The sequence below is a fragment of the Panicum virgatum genome, chromosome 6N, assembly GCF_016808335.1.
Source record: "Panicum virgatum strain AP13 chromosome 6N, P.virgatum_v5, whole genome shotgun sequence".
NCBI classification, from domain to species: domain Eukaryota; kingdom Viridiplantae; phylum Streptophyta; class Magnoliopsida; order Poales; family Poaceae; genus Panicum; species Panicum virgatum.
This window is the reverse complement of record NC_053150.1, coordinates 5,877,524-5,895,091: the sequence shown is the minus strand read 5'-3', so window position 1 is coordinate 5,895,091 and position 17,568 is coordinate 5,877,524. Positions and strand designations below refer to the sequence as shown.

At 46.4% G+C, this 17,568-nt stretch overlaps 1 protein-coding gene across 2 annotated transcripts; it reads right to left on the bottom strand.

The window, feature by feature from the left end:
* Nucleotides 1–1,431: 1,431 nt before the first annotated feature.
* Nucleotides 1,432–15,362, bottom strand: LOC120678802 (general transcription and DNA repair factor IIH subunit TFB1-1-like). 2 transcript variants are annotated; one of them, XM_039960181.1, is made up of 20 exons: nt 15,186–15,362; nt 14,575–14,653; nt 14,203–14,270; nt 14,057–14,120; nt 13,523–13,661; nt 12,716–12,791; nt 12,521–12,613; nt 12,087–12,131; nt 6,300–6,356; nt 5,984–6,139; nt 5,824–5,889; nt 5,543–5,666; nt 4,951–5,007; nt 4,749–4,873; nt 4,472–4,663; nt 3,349–3,462; nt 3,178–3,255; nt 2,440–2,487; nt 2,167–2,235; nt 1,432–2,028 (listed from the first exon to the last, which is right to left on the bottom strand). In XM_039960181.1, exons 1-20 carry the CDS (start codon nt 15,258–15,260, stop codon nt 1,948–1,950), a joined length of 1,806 nt encoding a protein of 601 aa, XP_039816115.1. In that variant the 5' UTR covers nt 15,261–15,362; the 3' UTR covers nt 1,432–1,947. The 2 variants fall into 2 exon arrangements, 1 of the variants encoding a protein (XP_039816115.1); XR_005676806.1 differs by lacking the exons at nt 1,432–2,028; nt 2,167–2,235; nt 2,440–2,487 and having other exon boundaries at nt 3,349–3,495; nt 15,186–15,343.
* Nucleotides 15,363–17,568: the final 2,206 nt, after the last annotated feature.

The window sequence follows — 17,568 nt, the reverse complement described above, 5'->3', positions numbered from 1 at the left end:
AAATATTAAATATAGTAAAAAATAATTAATTACACAGTCTAACGGATTAGCACGAGATGAATTTTTTAAGTCTAATTAATTTATAATTAGATATTATTTGTAAAGTAATAATAAAATATGCTTCATTAACTTTTCATCACCTTTTTGCGAACTGAAGGGGACCTCAGAAGAAGAGAGGGCACGGGGACAGACAGGCCAGCGGGCGCGACGCGAGAAGCCGAAACGGCAGGGGTGTCAGGTAGGGGAGCGGGAGCAGTCGGTTGCGCCAGGAATTGAGAGACGCTTTGGTTTGGTTGCCGCTGCCTGGCTGGCTGGCCGTTGCTTTTGATCGGCTGGCCAGCGGCGTCACGGCTGCAACCGCTGGAGCTGGTACGAGATGGGGAGCTGCAAGCCTGCAAGTTGCTAGGAGACGCCAGGCTGCAACCGCAGGAGACGCCACCACCACCATGCTATGTCCACCGCGGACACCAGGCAGGAGGCAGAGGCCCGAAGCGACGCGCGTGAACTACAAGGCACACCACGGCCAAAAATGATAACTACTCCCTCCGTTATAAATTATAAGTTATTTTAAGAGTTTTGGAGAGTCAAAAATTTTCAAATTTATACAACAAAGATAATAATATTTATGATATCAATTAAGTATTACTAGATTCTTTGTTAGTTATATTTTTATAGTATACCTATTTGATGTCATAAATCTTTTTGTTCATCTCTATAATTTTGGTCAAACTTTGAAATGGTTTAACTCTCCATGATTTGTGAGGTGTCTTATAATTTGGAGTACGACTTACATGATGGGTAATATAAGATCTTGTGATAAGAATTGGAGGCTCCCATGGCCTAATGGATAAGGCGTCTGACTTCTAATCAGGCGATTGTGGGTTCGAGTCCCACTGCTGGGCGTGCTTATGTCTTTTTTTTTTACTTTCTTTCTCACCCGTTCTTTTTGCTTTGCCTTTTTTTTCTCTATAGATACATACATACCTGTGAGCTTTCCAAAAAAAAAGGGAAAAATAATAACCGTGTGTGAGGGTAGGCCGGTAGGGGGGCGTGCTCTACGACTACGAAAATCCTGCCACCACCGCCAGCTAACACCATCAGCGCAAGGAAGGACGACGACCCTACTGCTCATCCTGCCTCGTCAAAAAATGGCAAACTTTGCCTGTCCATCAGTTTCCGATGCCTCGTCGCTCTCAAAACATCACACACCCAAACTACCGCTGCTGCAAGCCTGCAATTGCGAGAAGAAGGAATTGCGTGCCAGACTTCCAACGACAGCTGCTGCACACCACGGCGAGCAACGACTGCTGCAAAAGCCTGAAACTCCCATCAACCAACCCGGCTAGGTGCGTGAGAAGGCAACAACCAGCTCACAAGCAAGTCCTACGTTCGAAGCGCTCGGCGCGGTATCTTCTGAACTTTTTCTTCTTCTTTTTCAAATCCTAAGTCTACTATACAATTATATATATTCGTGTGAATCAGTGAACTAGGGTTCATTTCTGCCAAAAAAAAAGAACGACCGAAAGAAAGAAAAGGCAGGACGCCAATGACACAATGATACAAGCTGGCTACTGCTATGCTGCTAGCCTGACGGGGGTGGATGTGGATAACATGAAAAGAACGGGAGGAATCAAATGGCACTGCTTGGTTCTATCTCGAACAGCCAAGAACGCCATGTGCTTGTACGTCCTCGCAAAAATTGGCAGCAGCAGCAGCATCCGTTATAACTTATAAGTGACTATTCACTCAGCTATAAACAACACATTGCTTGGGGATGCAAATCGTAGACGCATCCGGCAGTTAAAAGAGAAAAAGGAACAAAATCGCAGAAGCCCCTAGAATCGCCAGGACCATAGAGGGAAACAATGCTGCCTACAGCAGCTCTTCTTGTATACAGGGCGTGGCCGCCCTCTCGATTCATATGTTCGTCAGGTCAGACCGGTCTCCTCAAAACCCGTTGGGTTTGTTCCCGGCCTTCGCCGATTTCTGCTGCTGCTCCAGATCATGGCTGAAGGCCGCGTCCAAGGCCTGCGAAACAACAAATGATCAGTTCTCTTTGCTGCCGTCCCTAAGGGAGAACACTTCCACAGTGATTTGCAGAGCCTTAGAACTGAGATTCAAACAATGCTCTTTGGTAGATGGTAGTGAGGGGAATGTTTCAAGGACCTGAGTCATTGGTTTTACTAGCCGAGATATTTCATGCCTTACATCAGGCTGTGCTGATTCCTTTATAGCCTGCAAGACACAAATTGCACAAATGACTGTTATTCTCAAGCAAACATTTCACCAAAACCCTTTCGATGACACAGTAGCAAGAATACATAGAAAAGGAGCTCAACGGCAATTCAAATATAAACCCATTTTATATGGCAAAGTTTTACAGATTTAAGCAGGAAAGAGGGAGGGAGACAGAGGACAGGCGTGCTGAGAAAGATTTACCTGCAACTTTTGATATATCTGTGTCATTGCGTCTTTAACTCTTTGAACCTTCAAAACAAGTAGAATAACAACTAAGCAACTGGCGTTTCAAAGAAATGCATGTCCACAATGAAGCTTTGCTTTGACAGGAAAGAGTATAAAGCATGATACGGCACACTCAAGCTTCTTTTCTGGATGTTTTAAGTGTTTACAGAGTGTTACATAGACATCAGTCTTACTGGCTAGTTAGCCTACCAAAACTTGTAACTACAGTAGGCACAAAACCTAAACAAACTCGGAATTCCTAACTCACAGTACACCTATGGATAATATGCTGTACAGCACTATTTTTCAGTGATCACACTCTTTATCATATCAATGCAGCATGCAAAATAAACTGAGCTGTTGAAGACATCTAACGCGGAAACATAATGGAACAATTATAACACTTCATCTAGTCCAATAAACCAGCTAACTTTGCATTATATAGCCCGGACTCGTGATACCATGTAGAGGATTGGGAAAACACACACCATATAGGCTTGGGGACTGGGGTACAAGTAATACAATACAGGCACATATACAACACCTATATACCTAACAATGCGAATTCAAGATTTCTTAACATCCTTGGGAAACGAAAAATATAGCCACAAAATGATTATAGGCTAAGCAGATGGTACTAATTTCCACCGGAATTGCACTCGGTTTACGTGACAATTACGGGGGAGATATACCTTATTATAAAGGAAGATATACCTTATTATAGAGGACTGCACTTGTTATTGGATATGATGACCAAAAATGGCGTAGCAATTCCTGGATAGCTGTCCAGTGCTGAGAAAAAATAGATAGTTTACATATATTCTATCAGCACAAGAGTATCCGTACATAAAAAATGAATCCTGTCGTGAATATACAGCATCTCACATCCATAAGCTCGTCCCGCGTATGTTGAGGCACTCGACCAAGGAGACCCTCTTGAGGATTCTTGAGGTTCAGTCTCCTTGAACGTGAAATCCCTTCGTTCAATTCATTAAGAACCTAGGCCCACACCATTTAGGTAGTTAGGATTTCCTGCTCATGCAATTTAATAGCTTAAGAATAGAGAAGCCACAGTAGCAGTAACACAACATCATGCCAATCATACATGCGTCGAATTCAACTCAAGCATTTATAAGTTTCAAGCAGTTCTAAAAAATATGAAGAATGGACGTTACTACATGTTAAGAAATGCGATAGCAATAATTTAAGATGAACTGAATCACCAAACAACATAGTTCTTTTTTTTCTCATTAAAGAGACCATCAGTGGCGGATCTAGGAGGCTGCCCAGGCTGCAGCCCTGGTCCAAGACCAAAAAACTAATGAAGGTCTATGGAATGTTAGACAAATATTAAAGGGGGAAAATTTTGAGGGTCTATTAAGCTTGGATCAGCCCAGGTCCTAGCCAGCTCATGGGTCCGCCCCTGGAGACCATATGAGCTTTATGTGATATATTCAGGGTTGGCAGAGCTCCAGGTCCAAGGTCCATGCCGGATTTTAGGAGTTTGTAGGATAAAATAATAAACATCTGGCGTGCAAATCCAGAATGACCTCAATTTGCCAACAGCTCCAACTCCAAAAATTCGAGCTAGGGGTGACCAACTCAAAAAATTCTTGGAGCTGGAGCTCTGCAAAACAAACCCTTAGATGCTTCCTAATTGCTACAGTTAACTAATCCTGTTGATCACACCAAGAGTCCTTGTTACTACTGGCTTGTCTGTTCCCAGTTCACTAGTAGATTCGGAGTGAAACATATTTGCAAGTGCCACAAGTCCTGAGTGGTGGTGGACCACTGAAACTTATAACTCATAAGAACTGATTAAAAGATTTAAGTTGCCTTGCAGTATTCGAAGTACCATTATCCAAGCTATGTATGTGCATTCCTGTTGATTCGACCACTACCCCCAACAATTTATTCTGCATCAGCTATTACTAAGAGTCCATCATGCTGAAAGTTTAAACTAAGATAAAGTAATAATAGAACCAAACTGTTCCGCAAAATCATCTACCTTAAGAGCCATATCTGACTGTATAACTGGATAGTCCAACTTATTAACTTTAATAGAAGATATTTGATCCGTTAAATGATGGAACGCTTCTTCAGTGCTCAAGCTGCAATTACGGGCTTTTCTTCCATCATTGCTGCCACCTAAAGATCTCAGAGCATTTGCTTGTTGGGAATCAAAATACTCCCTAGGATCCTAACAAGAAAAAAAAAGAAAAGTCAATATATAATTTCCTTTTTTGGCTGGTACATTACTATTAAGCCACGGGCATAAGATTTACCTTTATACAAAGTGGTGCATACGGAAGGCTTCGTGGAGCTTGCAGATCCTCTATCTCCGTCATTCTGGCCACCTTTACTAGTCTCTCGTGGCTAGAATCATCAACAGTAGAAGTGGAAGGTGGTTCTGCAGTTAACAATTCATCAGCACACAAGGTATCACATGAGAAAAAGGATTTGACTGAATTCCAATGCAATGCTAACCCTTCTTGGACCTTGCAAGGGCTTCAGCTACACTCTTTGCATCAGTAAGCTCCACATCTACAAGACAAACAAAACACAGTATGATCTATTAATGGAATGAAAGACAAGAGTAAAAAATTGGCAGTGAAACAATAAAGAAATAGAAATGCAACATAACATAGGAATCTGCTCTAACAAGAACAGGAAAGAATACAGTCATACATAGCAATTACTACAAAAATACAGGCTAGTTGATTTGTATAATCAAGAAAGAGTTACAGTCAGAATAAATTATTCAAATGGGTGGCAAAAAAATAATTGAAATCATTTTACTCAGTTGCGGAAGAATTATTGATGTGTCTGAGAATTCCTGAGAATCATACCAGGGCGGAGCTGATTGCTTAGTCATGCAAGAAAAATTTGTGTCATTGACAAAGAGAGGTAATAGTGGATCAAGCAAAATTTGTAGGGGCGGGGTCGGCTGACCCTGATTTCAAAGTCAAAATTCTGATGTCTGCTAACATCATAAGTTTCATAGCATGTTTGAGCAATCAATTGTACTTAAGAAAACAAAAGAGATATAACACAGCTTTTCGATTCAGTCTAGAACTACCTGAAGCTATCCCTTCAAGAACGACAGCGGCATGACGATTCAGGTCCTGAGACAGTGTCCTCTTTGCCAACTCACTGTCAGTGTCAAGTGTCTCTTTGCTACCATCACGGAGAATCCCATGATCCTGTGTGTCCAAACATATATGATTGAGCAGTAGTTTCAACAAAGGATAAGCACTTCACTGTACTACAGAAAGAGCAAGCAAATTTTCTCAATATGAGAAAGTATAGAAACCACATTTGCCTTATAGATATAGAAAATAATAGCAGAAAGAAGCACACCGGAAGATGGATGTAATCATCTCCAGCATCCGCCTCCATGTCTAACGTTGGATCAACTTGTTTTATCTGCAACCAATAATCGAATCATTTCAAAAAAAAATGGCACAAAAGCATGGCAACAAAATATGAAGTACAACAGCAATAATTGCTAACACCACACCTTCAACTTTGCCTCCTTGGCCAGTATATCATCATTCTTCAGGAAGACAGCTAATTCCTCATCTTCAGCAGCCTCAGCTGTTGCTGCCACACTGTTTTTTGTCCTGAGCAGATACTGAGCTCTACAGTATTTTGTCCAAAATTCTTTATCTGTCAACTATCCTCAGAAAATATAATAAAATGAGAAGATGATGATAGAATACAGTAAATTAGAGCATAATGAAAAATCAGCATCCACTCATAGAGCAATAGGAACATTTTATGCCTGAATATCGTACAGCACATGCTAAGATATTGATAATATAAATATGTCTTACCTTTTTGGGAACAAAATCTAAAAATGCTCGACGAACAGCAGGTTTTTCTGCAAAAATCTGTAATATAAAAGGATATAAAGGCGTTAGCACGTTAGCAAGTTATAAGAAGTATATCTTTAAGACTTTTACATTAACAATTTATTCCAGAACCCAGTTATACAATCATGTAAATTCAGCACTTGCTTCATGGAATAGTACAGCTTCAGGTATAGTGGAGAATTCTTGAGCAAATAGCGCCCAGTGCAGGTTGGCTTCAGAGATAGGAAGATGGAATTGCAATTTTGGACCAAGCCTAACCTGATTGGGTAGGGTGCAAGCATAATTTTCAGTGGTCCAGGTCAACAACTACCTTTGATCAGTTCTAGTTGACATTAACCAATGGAAATTACAATTTCAAGAAGTAAGAATAGCTTAATGAGGGATCATGGCATCATGCATGAAAGCTATTCCCTCCCTTCTCTTTTATTTGACGTTGCTTATAGCTGAAATTTGAGCTAGCCATCATCATATAAAACAGAACAGAGAGGGAGTATTAAGGAAGCAGAGGAGTTATAGAGTCTGCTACATATTCACACATAGCTAGTAAACTGTCGAAAGCCTTTAATAACAACAAATGTTCAAAAATTCCATAATGCACATACATAAACATAGTTTTTACTTTACTGCATAGTATAGCAAGGTTGCAATTATAACAGTTGAGGAAATAGAAAACGATACTACCAAACAGTATATATGTATTGGTTCTGTTGTGGACACAATCTTTGGCAAGAAATACCAGCGCAGGAGCAAGCAGCCGGCGTCCACAACAACTTAGGCATAGTTATCTTCTTGTTTCGGTTTGTTAGGCTTAAAGATAGGAGTGGTTTGTTAGGATACAAGCTATTTAGCCTGGTTGTTGGCGTGTGTGGGGTTAAGCAGAAGGATGACCTTGAGGAGCTCAGAGCCTCCTGCGTGAGGGCGAGCCAAGGAAGATCCGATCTGCTAACATTCTATCATCATTCGGTTAATAAAAGATCAGACCACATCATTTGGTATCAGTCTAGGTCTTTCCTTGGCCAAATCCATCCGCTATCGCCTGCCCACGTCCCACCCTTCCCCAGCGCGCCGCTAACCCCACCGCTCCACCGCAATGTCCGATGACGGCGACAACGCGGCGGCCTCCCAAGCCTCCATGGATGCTATGTTCGACAAGCTTGTGAAGATGGTCGGCGACCTTGGCAAGCGCATGGACGGGGAAATCTCTTCCGTTCGCCAAGAAGCCAGCCTCATCTCTGCCTCCGTGAAGAACGTCCAGACCTAGCTCCTGGACAAGCAAGGCTGTTTCGACACCCACGACGCCTCTTCGTCCGGCCCACCGCCGGCGTTCAACCACAAGCTGCGATTCCCCAAGTACGACGGCAGCGACGATCCCGTCACATGGCTGCACAAAGGGGAGCAGTTCTTCCGCGCCTACGGTACGCCGGAACATCTCAAGGTTCCGACAGCATCCTTCTATCTCGACGGCGCCGCCAGCCAGTGGTACTACTACTACCGCTTGGAGAAGAATCAAGGCGCTCCATCTTGGACGCAGTTCGTAGATGGCATCAACCAGCGCTTCGGGCCGCCGCTCCGCAGCAACCCCCTGGGCGAACTCACCCAACTCCGCCGCACGTCTACCGTCGACGACTATCAGGAGTAGTTCCTCGTGCTCCTGGCGCGCTGCGAGGACGTCACGGAGCCGCAGCAGATCGCCATCTTTACGGCGGGTCTGCAACAGCCCCTTAGCACCGCCGTCGAACTGCAGAAGCCGGCAACGTTGGAGGACGCCATGGCGCTCGCCCGCGCGTTCGAACGTCACCAACACGTGACCATGGAGCTGCCCGCCACGGGAGCGCACGCACCGTCTCGTGCGTCTCAGCGCCCCATGGCCTCTTCGTTTCGGTTGTCGTCAGCCCCAAGCGCCACGGCGACCAGCTCGGCAGCGGCAACACCCAAGGCGCCAACACCGACGGACGGCCGTTTCAAACGCCTGTCACCAGAAGAGATGGCCCAGAGACGCCTCGAGGGGCTGTGCTTCAACTGTCCCGAGAAATTTTCCAAGGAACATGCCAAGGTTTGCTCCGGCAAAGGCATCTACTACCTAGAACTCGGTGACGACGACGCGTCCGACGATAGCACGGCGGACGACGACATCATCGTCTCGGTGAATGCGGTCACCGGCATCCGCACGTCCTCCACTCTCCAGCTCCGCGCGACGATCGGTGGCGCCGTCATGATCGCGCTGATCGACTCCGGCTCTACCCACTCCTTCATCTCCGACGCGTCGGTGCACCGCATCGGCCTCAAACCGGTCCCACGGCCGGGTCTCTCGGTGGCAGTCGCCAACAGCGACAGGGTTCCCACATCCGGGGTCTGTCAAGGGACGCACATGGACATCGCCGGCGAACCTTTCTCCGTCGACCTCTACACCATCCCATTGGTTGGCTACGACCTGATCCTTGGGTGCGAATGGCTGCGCACCCTGGGACCGATGGTCTGGGACCTCGACAAGCTGTCCATGACCTTCTGGCGCCATGATCACAAGGTGCAGTGGACCGGGATCACCGTCGTGCCATCACCGCGGCTGACGGCGACTCAGGGCGTCAATCCTCTGCAGGCCCTTCTCGCCGAGTTCGAGGACCTTTTCTCGACTCCGGTGGGACTGCCACCGCCAAGGTCCCTGGACCATCGGATTCATCTGCTACCAAACACACCGCCGATCGCCGTGCGCCCATACCGGTACGCCCAACTCCTGAAGGACGAAATTGAAGCCCAGTGTCAGGCGATGTTGGACCAAGGCATCATCAGAGCAAGCACATCGGCGTTCTCGTCGCCGGTCCTGCTAGTCCGCAAGCGCGACGGCTCTTGGCGCTTCTGCGTCGACTACAGGGCTCTCAACAGCAACACAGTCAGGGACAAGTTCCCCATCCCGATCGTGGAAGAGCTCCTGGACGAACTGAAGGACGCCATCTTCTTCACCAAGCTCGACCTACGCAACGGATATCATCAAGTCTGTATGCACCCCGACGATGTGGTCAAGACGGCGTTCCGCACACACCACGGCCATTTCGAGTTTTTGGTGATGCCGTTCGGCCTCACTAACGCTCCTTCCACGTTCCAAGCTCTCATGAACGAGGTCCTTCGGCCGTTCCTGCGTCGGTGCGTACTGGTCTTTTTTGATGACATTCTTATTTTCAGCCGCACCGAGACGGAGCATCTGCAACACGTGCGCGCGGTACTCAGCACTCTGCGCCACCATGGGCTGGTGCTGAAGCGCTCCAAGTGTTCCTTCGGGGAACGCCGGATTCACTACCTCGGCCACGTCATCGAGAACGGCGTCGTGTCCATGGACGTCGACAAGATCAAGGCGGTGCAAGACTGGCCCCTGCCGCGCTCCCTCAAGGCACTCCGTGGCTTCTTGGGCCTCACGGGGTACTATCGGCGCTTCATCCACAACTACGGTGTCATCGCCGCTCCGCTCACGGCCCTCCTCAAGCGGGATGCGTTCCGGTGGGGTGACGCGGCCACGGCGGCGTTCCACGACCTCAAGCGTGCACTGACTTCGGCTCCAGTATTGCAACTACCCGACTTCGCCGAAAGGTTCATCGTCGACTGCGACGCGTCCGGATCGGGCTTTGGCGCAGTGCTGCACCAGGGTCAGGGCCCGATCGCCTTCTTCAGTCGGACAGTCGCTCCACAGCATGCCAAGCTCGCAGCCTACGAACGCGAGCTTATTGGTCTCGTGCAAGCCGTGCGACACTGGCGGCCATATCTGTGGACGACGGAGTTCCTCGTGCGCACGGATCACTGCAGCCTCAAACATCTCCTGGACCAGAGGCTCTCCACCATCCCCCAACACACCTGGGTAAGCAAACTATTCGGATATAGTTTTCAGGTGGAGTACAAGCCCGGGAAGCAGAACGCGGCCGCCGACGCCCTCTCGCGGCGTGACGAACATGAACCGGGCGCGCGGGTCCTTGCTCAGCAGCTCTCCCGGCCGGAATTTCCCCTATTCGATGCGTTCCGGCGGAAGGCGGCATCGCTTCCCGAGCTCGTCGTGAAGCGCCAGGAGATCCGTGATGTCGCCGCGGATGCAGGATGGACCGAGGCCGACGGGTTTGTGCTGCACCAAGGGCGCATCTACGTTCCGGCGGCGTCGTCGCTCTGGCCCCAGCTGCTCGACCACGCCCACGGCATTGGCCACGACGGCATCCAGAAGACGCTCGCCCGGCTGCGATCTTCGTTCTACTGTCCACAGGCGGCCAGGTTCGTCCGCGACTACATTCGCGGCTGTCTGGTGTGCCAGCAAAACAAGACAGAGCACCTCCATCCGGCCGGCCTCCTCCAGCCCCTCGACGTACCGTCGTCCGTGTGGATCGACATCGCCATGGACTTCGTCGAGGGCTTCCCCAAGATCGGCGGCAAATCGGTCGTGCTCACGGTGGTGGACCATTTCTCCAAAATGGCACACTTTGTGCCATTGGGTCATCCGTACACGGCTCTGTCGGTCGCTCAAGCCTTCTTCGACAACATTGTGCGACTCCACGGTTTCCCTTGTTCCATTGTCAGTGACAGGGATCCGGTCTTCACCAGCACTCTATGGACGGAGCTCTTCTCCCTCACCGGCGTGAAGCTCCATCTCAGCTCGGCGTTCCGGCCGCAGACCGATGGCCAGTCGGAGGTGGCCAACCGGGTGCTTGGCGTGTACCTGCGGTGCCTGGCAGGTGACCGGCCGCGCAGCTGGCTCCGCTGGTTGCCTTGGGCGGAGTATTGCTTCAATACGTCGTACCAGACGGCGCTCAGAGCGACGTCGTTCGAAGTCGTCTATGGACGGCCTCCGCCATCCTTGGTGCAGTATGAACCTGGGCTGGCGCGCGTCGTTGCGGTGGACAAGCAGCTTCAGCGCCGCGACGTGTTCCTGGCGGACATCAAGGAACGTCTTCTTCAGGCCCAGGATTACATGAAGACGTCCCACGACAAGCTTCACAGGGACCTAGCGTTCCAAGTGAACGAGTGGGTTTGGCTCCATCTCCATCAGCGCGCTGCATCGGGCATCACTGACGGTGCCAAATCGAAGCTCTCTCCGCGCTTCTACGGGCCATTTCAGGTGGTTGAGAAGATCGGCTCGGTGGCTTATCGGTTGAGGCTGCCAGCCAAGGCTCGCATTCACGATGTCTTCCATGTCGTCTACCTCAAGAAGCATCATGGCGAGCCTCCGACGGCCATGGGTTCCCTGCCTCCTATTGCTAATGGGCGCGCGGTGCCTGTTCCAGCTAAGGTCCTGCGTGCCATGCCGAGCAGGAACTCGTGGGATCTACTTGTCCAGTGGGAGGGACGCAGTGCAGCGGACGCTACTTGGGAGCCTCTCCAGGAATTCAAGGATCGTCACCCTGATTTCAAGCTCGAGGACGAGCTTTTTGGTCGAGGGGGGGGGGGAGGGGGGAAGTGTTGTGGACACAATCTTTGGCAAGAAATACCAGCGCAGGAGCAAGCAGCCGGCGTCCACAACAACTTAGGCATAGTTATCTTCTTGTTTCGGTTTGTTAGGCTTAAAGATAGGAGTGGTTTGTTAGGATACAAGCTATTTAGCCTGGTTGTTGGCGTGTGTGTGGGGTTAAGCAGAAGGATGACCTTGAGGAGCTCAGAGCCTCCTGCGTGAGGGCGAGCCAAGGAAGATCCGATCTGCTAACATTCTATCATCATTCGGTTAATAAAAGATCAGACCACATCAAGTTCATAATAAAAAGGCAACAGAGTAGAGAGGTATACCTGATGTATCATCTCAGTTGTGAGATTGAAAGTAACCTTGTTTGTCTGAAATGTGCAAGTATTAATAAAAAAAATAGCTACCATCAGTCATCAGCAAATTCAGTGTCATAGAATAGAGCATAACAAATACCATAACATATTGTAAAGGAAGTCGTTTTGAGTTTGTCTTAATTCAAACATTTTAAACTTTGACTATAAATAAATTCTTTTAGATTGAGTTTGAAAATATAAAAGCAATGTAAGTAGATTCATCTTGAAATGTAGTTTCGTAAAAGTATATATTGACTATATTTTATAAATTTTTTATAGCAAAAAGATAGTGGTCAAAGTTGTTTTTGGAGACCGTGTCGATGTCTGAAACGACTTCCTTTACAATACAGAGAGAGTATACAATATCCTGGTATAAAAATATGTTCTATGGCTCCGTGACATACCCGACCATCGGCTGATGGCCTAACATCTGACATCGCAGTCTTGAAGCCTGGCCTTTGTTTAGATGCTTTATTTGCTTGATCATCTAGCAAATTCTGCAAAGATCATAAAAAAATAATGGTTCAAGTGAAGAAATATAAACTTGTACCACCAAAAAAAAATATTGAAGTAACAATATACAGGATAAGTTAGTTAACCTTTCTTGTTGCCCAAAATTCAGATTCTTGCAGAATGTTTCCAAGAACAAACTTCTTATGCAATTTCTGCAATTCACTGTAAACAGAAACAATACTCAACAGAACTGAGCAATATAAGAACATCTAGCCTTGTGTTGGGTACAATTGTTTGCAGAATATTCCAACCTATTTTCGTTAACAAAATTATATAACTTCTAAAACTCCATATATGTAGCATGTTCTGAAAGAGAAACAATCAATAACAATGCTCAAAGTGATTAAAATCAATGTAATAATAAAAAACGGAACAGGAACACCATCAGAATTATATGAAACAGAACAAAATAGAAGAAAAATTATCTGCTTCATTTTAATCCTTAAAAGAGGTAACACACACGCTAATCATTTCCAATGTGCATCATGCTACCGGTACCAGATCTCTGATGTGACACCGTTTGCAGTTTGCAGCAAAGATCACCAAAACAAGCAGCAGATACTAGTAAAAGGTGAAACTCTAATACTTTCTTTATCTACAAGACTACGAGAGCATAAAAAAAAAACAAACCCATTGTTTTACAAAATGAAAAAAATACTAAAGCTCACTAATCAGGCAAAAATCTGAAAAGAACATAATACTACAAGAGCATAAGAGAAACCAAATCCATTGTTTTAGAAAATGAAAAATACTAAAACTCACTAATCAGGCAAACATCTGAAAGAATGTAATATTGAACGATCACCACAATTTCACATTTCTGTATATTGAACTATCATCACAACTTCACATTTCTTTAACCAAAAGAAATAGTGTGGGTGTATTGTTATTACCTGTCTTCTCTCAACAGTTTCACCCGCCGTTCCACTTCAGCAGCACTGAGCTGTTCCAGACCAGCAGAAGCAACTGTGTTTTCAGGAGCCGCAGTTGGTCGAGGGGGCACTACCCCTTGATGTTTGCCTAAAACCCTAGCTGTGAGGAGAATGCATTAAGTTATTGCTGACTAGTCTTATTGGGCAATAGATGCATGAAACTAAACATGGTAACATTCATGTGAGTCAATGCCATTTCAAACTTTGCACAGCAAATAAATCCAGATCCCAGAATTTCAGTATATTCCTTAAAAACTGGTTCTGGTTATGTTGTTGATATCTATCTTATGTAGCATTAGCCAATTACTAGGTCTCGGAAGAATGAGGTAACTAGTTGATTTATTATAATTCAAGTAAGTGGCATAGGAAATAAGTTTATTTGAGAAAACAACAAAGAATTTTGTGTTACTTTCACTTCATGCCTGCATTAGATTTTTTTCCAGAGAAAATATTAAATGTGCCGGAGGCATTCACAAACTACAAAATGAACATTACCTACAAAATCTCGACATAGGTCACGGTTACCAACATTGTCAAACTCAAACATGTAGCCTCCACCCTGAGAAAAATACATACGCATCTCATATTAACCTTGACCACAACAAAAGACAGGCACAGAAAATGACATAAATTGTGCATACCTTGTCAGAATCTTTTGAAAGATTCAATAATGCTGGTTTGTTGCCATCTACTTTATTGAACTTGTGACCTGGAGCACAGAGGAAGAGAAGCTGTAAAATTACCTCGAATCACACCCGGAACATACATAAAACAAATCCAACTGTTTCAGTATGCATGAAATTCTATCACAACTTAAATTGCTGTCTTGGCTCAAGTAATCATGTATGTCAGGTTAAACCACTTAAAATGATCTGGCACTAGTCAGTAGATATGTTCTAAGTATGTGAAGATCAGTTCCACAGTTAATGAGGTATATTTAACTAGCTTGTATGCCAAATCACCAGCATAAGTGCATAACAACAGAACATCCATGAACGAAATAAAGTGCATACCTTTAATGCTTCGGAAATCAACATTGAGCTTCATTGCCGAGCGCGGATCATTAGGGGTGAAAGTGAACTTCTCGTCGTTCTGAAATTAAGAGCACACACAACTGATCACATTTGGACTTGCTGAGAAAAGAAATGGAGCATACGCAAAAGCAAACGTTAATAAATTCAAACAGCGAAATTAAAAGGGCGACGCATTGATACATGAATATGCGCCAACCTAACCAATGGTATGGCTCGAAGCACAAATTAGCTTGGTTCACCCTCCGCATCCGAACCTCTAGGATGTGGTGGGTAACCCACAAAGCTACACCGACTCTGTGGCTCGGCCTTCCGAGCGCTGATCAGCACAAATCCGAGCGCGCCTCCACCTCCGCTGATCCAATCAGCGGCAAGTCTCCACCGAGCCCTCGATTCAATTCGCCCCGCGCCCCCCAGAAGCCGACCAAAACCCCCGCCCGCAACAGCGGCACATCCCGGAGACTGCTAGCGCCCCAACGCGAGCCGTGCGCGCACGCCGGGAGGAGAGGGAACAGGGAAGGTAAGGAGAGAGAGAGCGGCGCTTCGGGGAGAGAAGGGGAGAGGACCGGTCGGGAGGGGAGGGTGGCGCGCACCATGCGGAGGACGCCCGGGGTGCCGGGGTCCTTGAGCGTGGTCTTGTACTTGGCGCCGATCGTCATCGACCCCATCGCCGCCGCCGTGGCTCGCCTCGCCTCCCGGTCTCGCTCGCCGGCGGCGGAGCAAAGCCGATGGTTCGGAGAAAAAGGGCTTAGGCAACTAGCCTATAGTGTGATCATTTCGGCGCGCTGGGCTGGGCCGTTTCGGCGCGATGGTCTGGGCCGTGGGCCCGTGATTTTTATATTTTTTATTTTCATTTTTTACAAAATCATATTTTCATTTTCGAAATTTACAGGGATATACCCGACCGCCCCGCTGCCGGGCGGCCGGGACGCGGCGGGGGCTTTTCTGTAAAAATTTTTGTGAAATTTTTGCAGAAAAACCCCTAGAGGACCGGTCGCCCGGCAGCAGGAAGACCGGCTCCCCCGCCCTTATATAAGGGTTGGCTGGTCCCCCCACTCCTCATTTGCATCACTAAAATTCCAGAAACCAAGGAAAGGGAGGGAGGGAAGGAGAGAGGCGAAGCTCTGCCGGATTTTCGAGCCGGCGACTGCAGATAACCAAAATTCTTCTACGCTTTACAAATAGATTATGTTGTAATTATTTTTGTTGACACAGTAGATTAGCAATTATTTTGTGATACAGTACATTAGCAATCAGTTTGTGATACAGTACATTAGCAATCTGATTGTGCACTTGTGATTGCCAGAGCTCAACACCATGGCCTCCTCAGGATCCACCTACATTCCACGGAGTAGGGTGAGGGAAACAGTCCCCCAAGGAGTCAAGGTGTCTATGTGCTTTTGCGGATCCTTGTGCAAGTTAATGAAATCCAGGATTTTGGGGGACGATTTTGGCATGAGGTTCTTCATGTGAGAGAATTACGAGTATGATCCGCCCAAGCATTACGGCAAGGATCGAGCAAAGATACTACAAAACACTATCAGAGTTTGCCACTTTCGGATTTGGTAATGACTTCTAACATGATTTGGGGAAAGACTCCACCGCATCTATGTGATTTCGTGCAGTGGTTAGACACCGAGCAATCTCAGCAGGATAATGACCATGTTGAGCGTCAAGCAAGGTGGGCTACATAAAGGTGGCAACGAATGCTGCATAAAGAACAAATGGAGGAGAAGCGCAAGAAAGATCAGAAAGAGATTCAGAAGAGGATTGCAGAAGTGGAACGTCAGAAGGCAGAGGAATGTGAAGCTGATAGGGAGAGGAAACGAGAGAGGGCCCACCGTGCTAAGGAATCAGGGCCTGAAGCTATTAGAAAGGGAAAATATCCCCGGTGCACTCAGTAAAGCACCATCATGTAATCCCGGCATTTTACATTTCCTAAGACATGTCAGGTTTAGTCACAACACAAGGTTATCGTATTGCATATGCCACTGTTTTTCATTGTTAAAGTACCTAGTTTACAGTAAAGGTCACAGCGTTATTTAACATAGTAGTACGAACGCCTTAGGCCTCTGCTTTGTAATCGTATCATTGTTTACAAAATTATATTGCAAGTCGGAAATTTATGGTTCGTAACCTACCTTATCCTTCTATTTTCAGTACACTACATTCAGTTAGCAATCTAATTCAAGCAACCTACTAATTTAGAATTGCAACCAAAAAACCTTACTACACAAATACCTTCGTATTGTTACATGCTACCATCTGATTCAAATACTTATCCATACATAACGAAATGTAATTGTCACATACAGGTGGGAATACATATCCATACATCTAGTTCAAATACATATCCATACATAACGAAATCTAAACGCGACGGACTCTAAAATCCGGAGGCAATCCATCGGTGGGATTTCCAGAAGATCCAACCTCGGCACCAGCATTGTCTTCATGTATTTTAGGGCACTTCTTGTAAGTGTGACCGTCTGCTCCACACAGGTTGTATCGTTTTTTCTTCTTTCCTGCCTCAGACTCATCCATTCCATTACGGATACGAAGTGTCTGCCGTCGATATACCCCTCTCCTAGCATCTGGATTGGGAATGTACATCGGAGGGATATTTAGTGTAGTGAATGATCCCAGACTGCCTATGTCATATATCTCATGGCCCCAAGTGTGCACAACGGTTTCTTTTCTGTAATATTCAGAAACAAAAACCCCAGCTTCCAATCCAGATTCTGAACATGCCGCAATGACATGGGAGCATGGTAAGTGAAGAAGTTGTGGCTTCTTGTATCTGCAAAACACCTTGCCTTCCGGCGTTATCAAGCAATCCTGAACCACCATTTGTCTGCGGATACCTTGACATGTCCTGTCTTTGCATAAAACCTCAAACCTTTGATCCTTTGTGCTCATGGAGACCACTCTGTGATAGTGAGCCTTTTTAATCTTTTCTCTTTCATGTATTTAGTG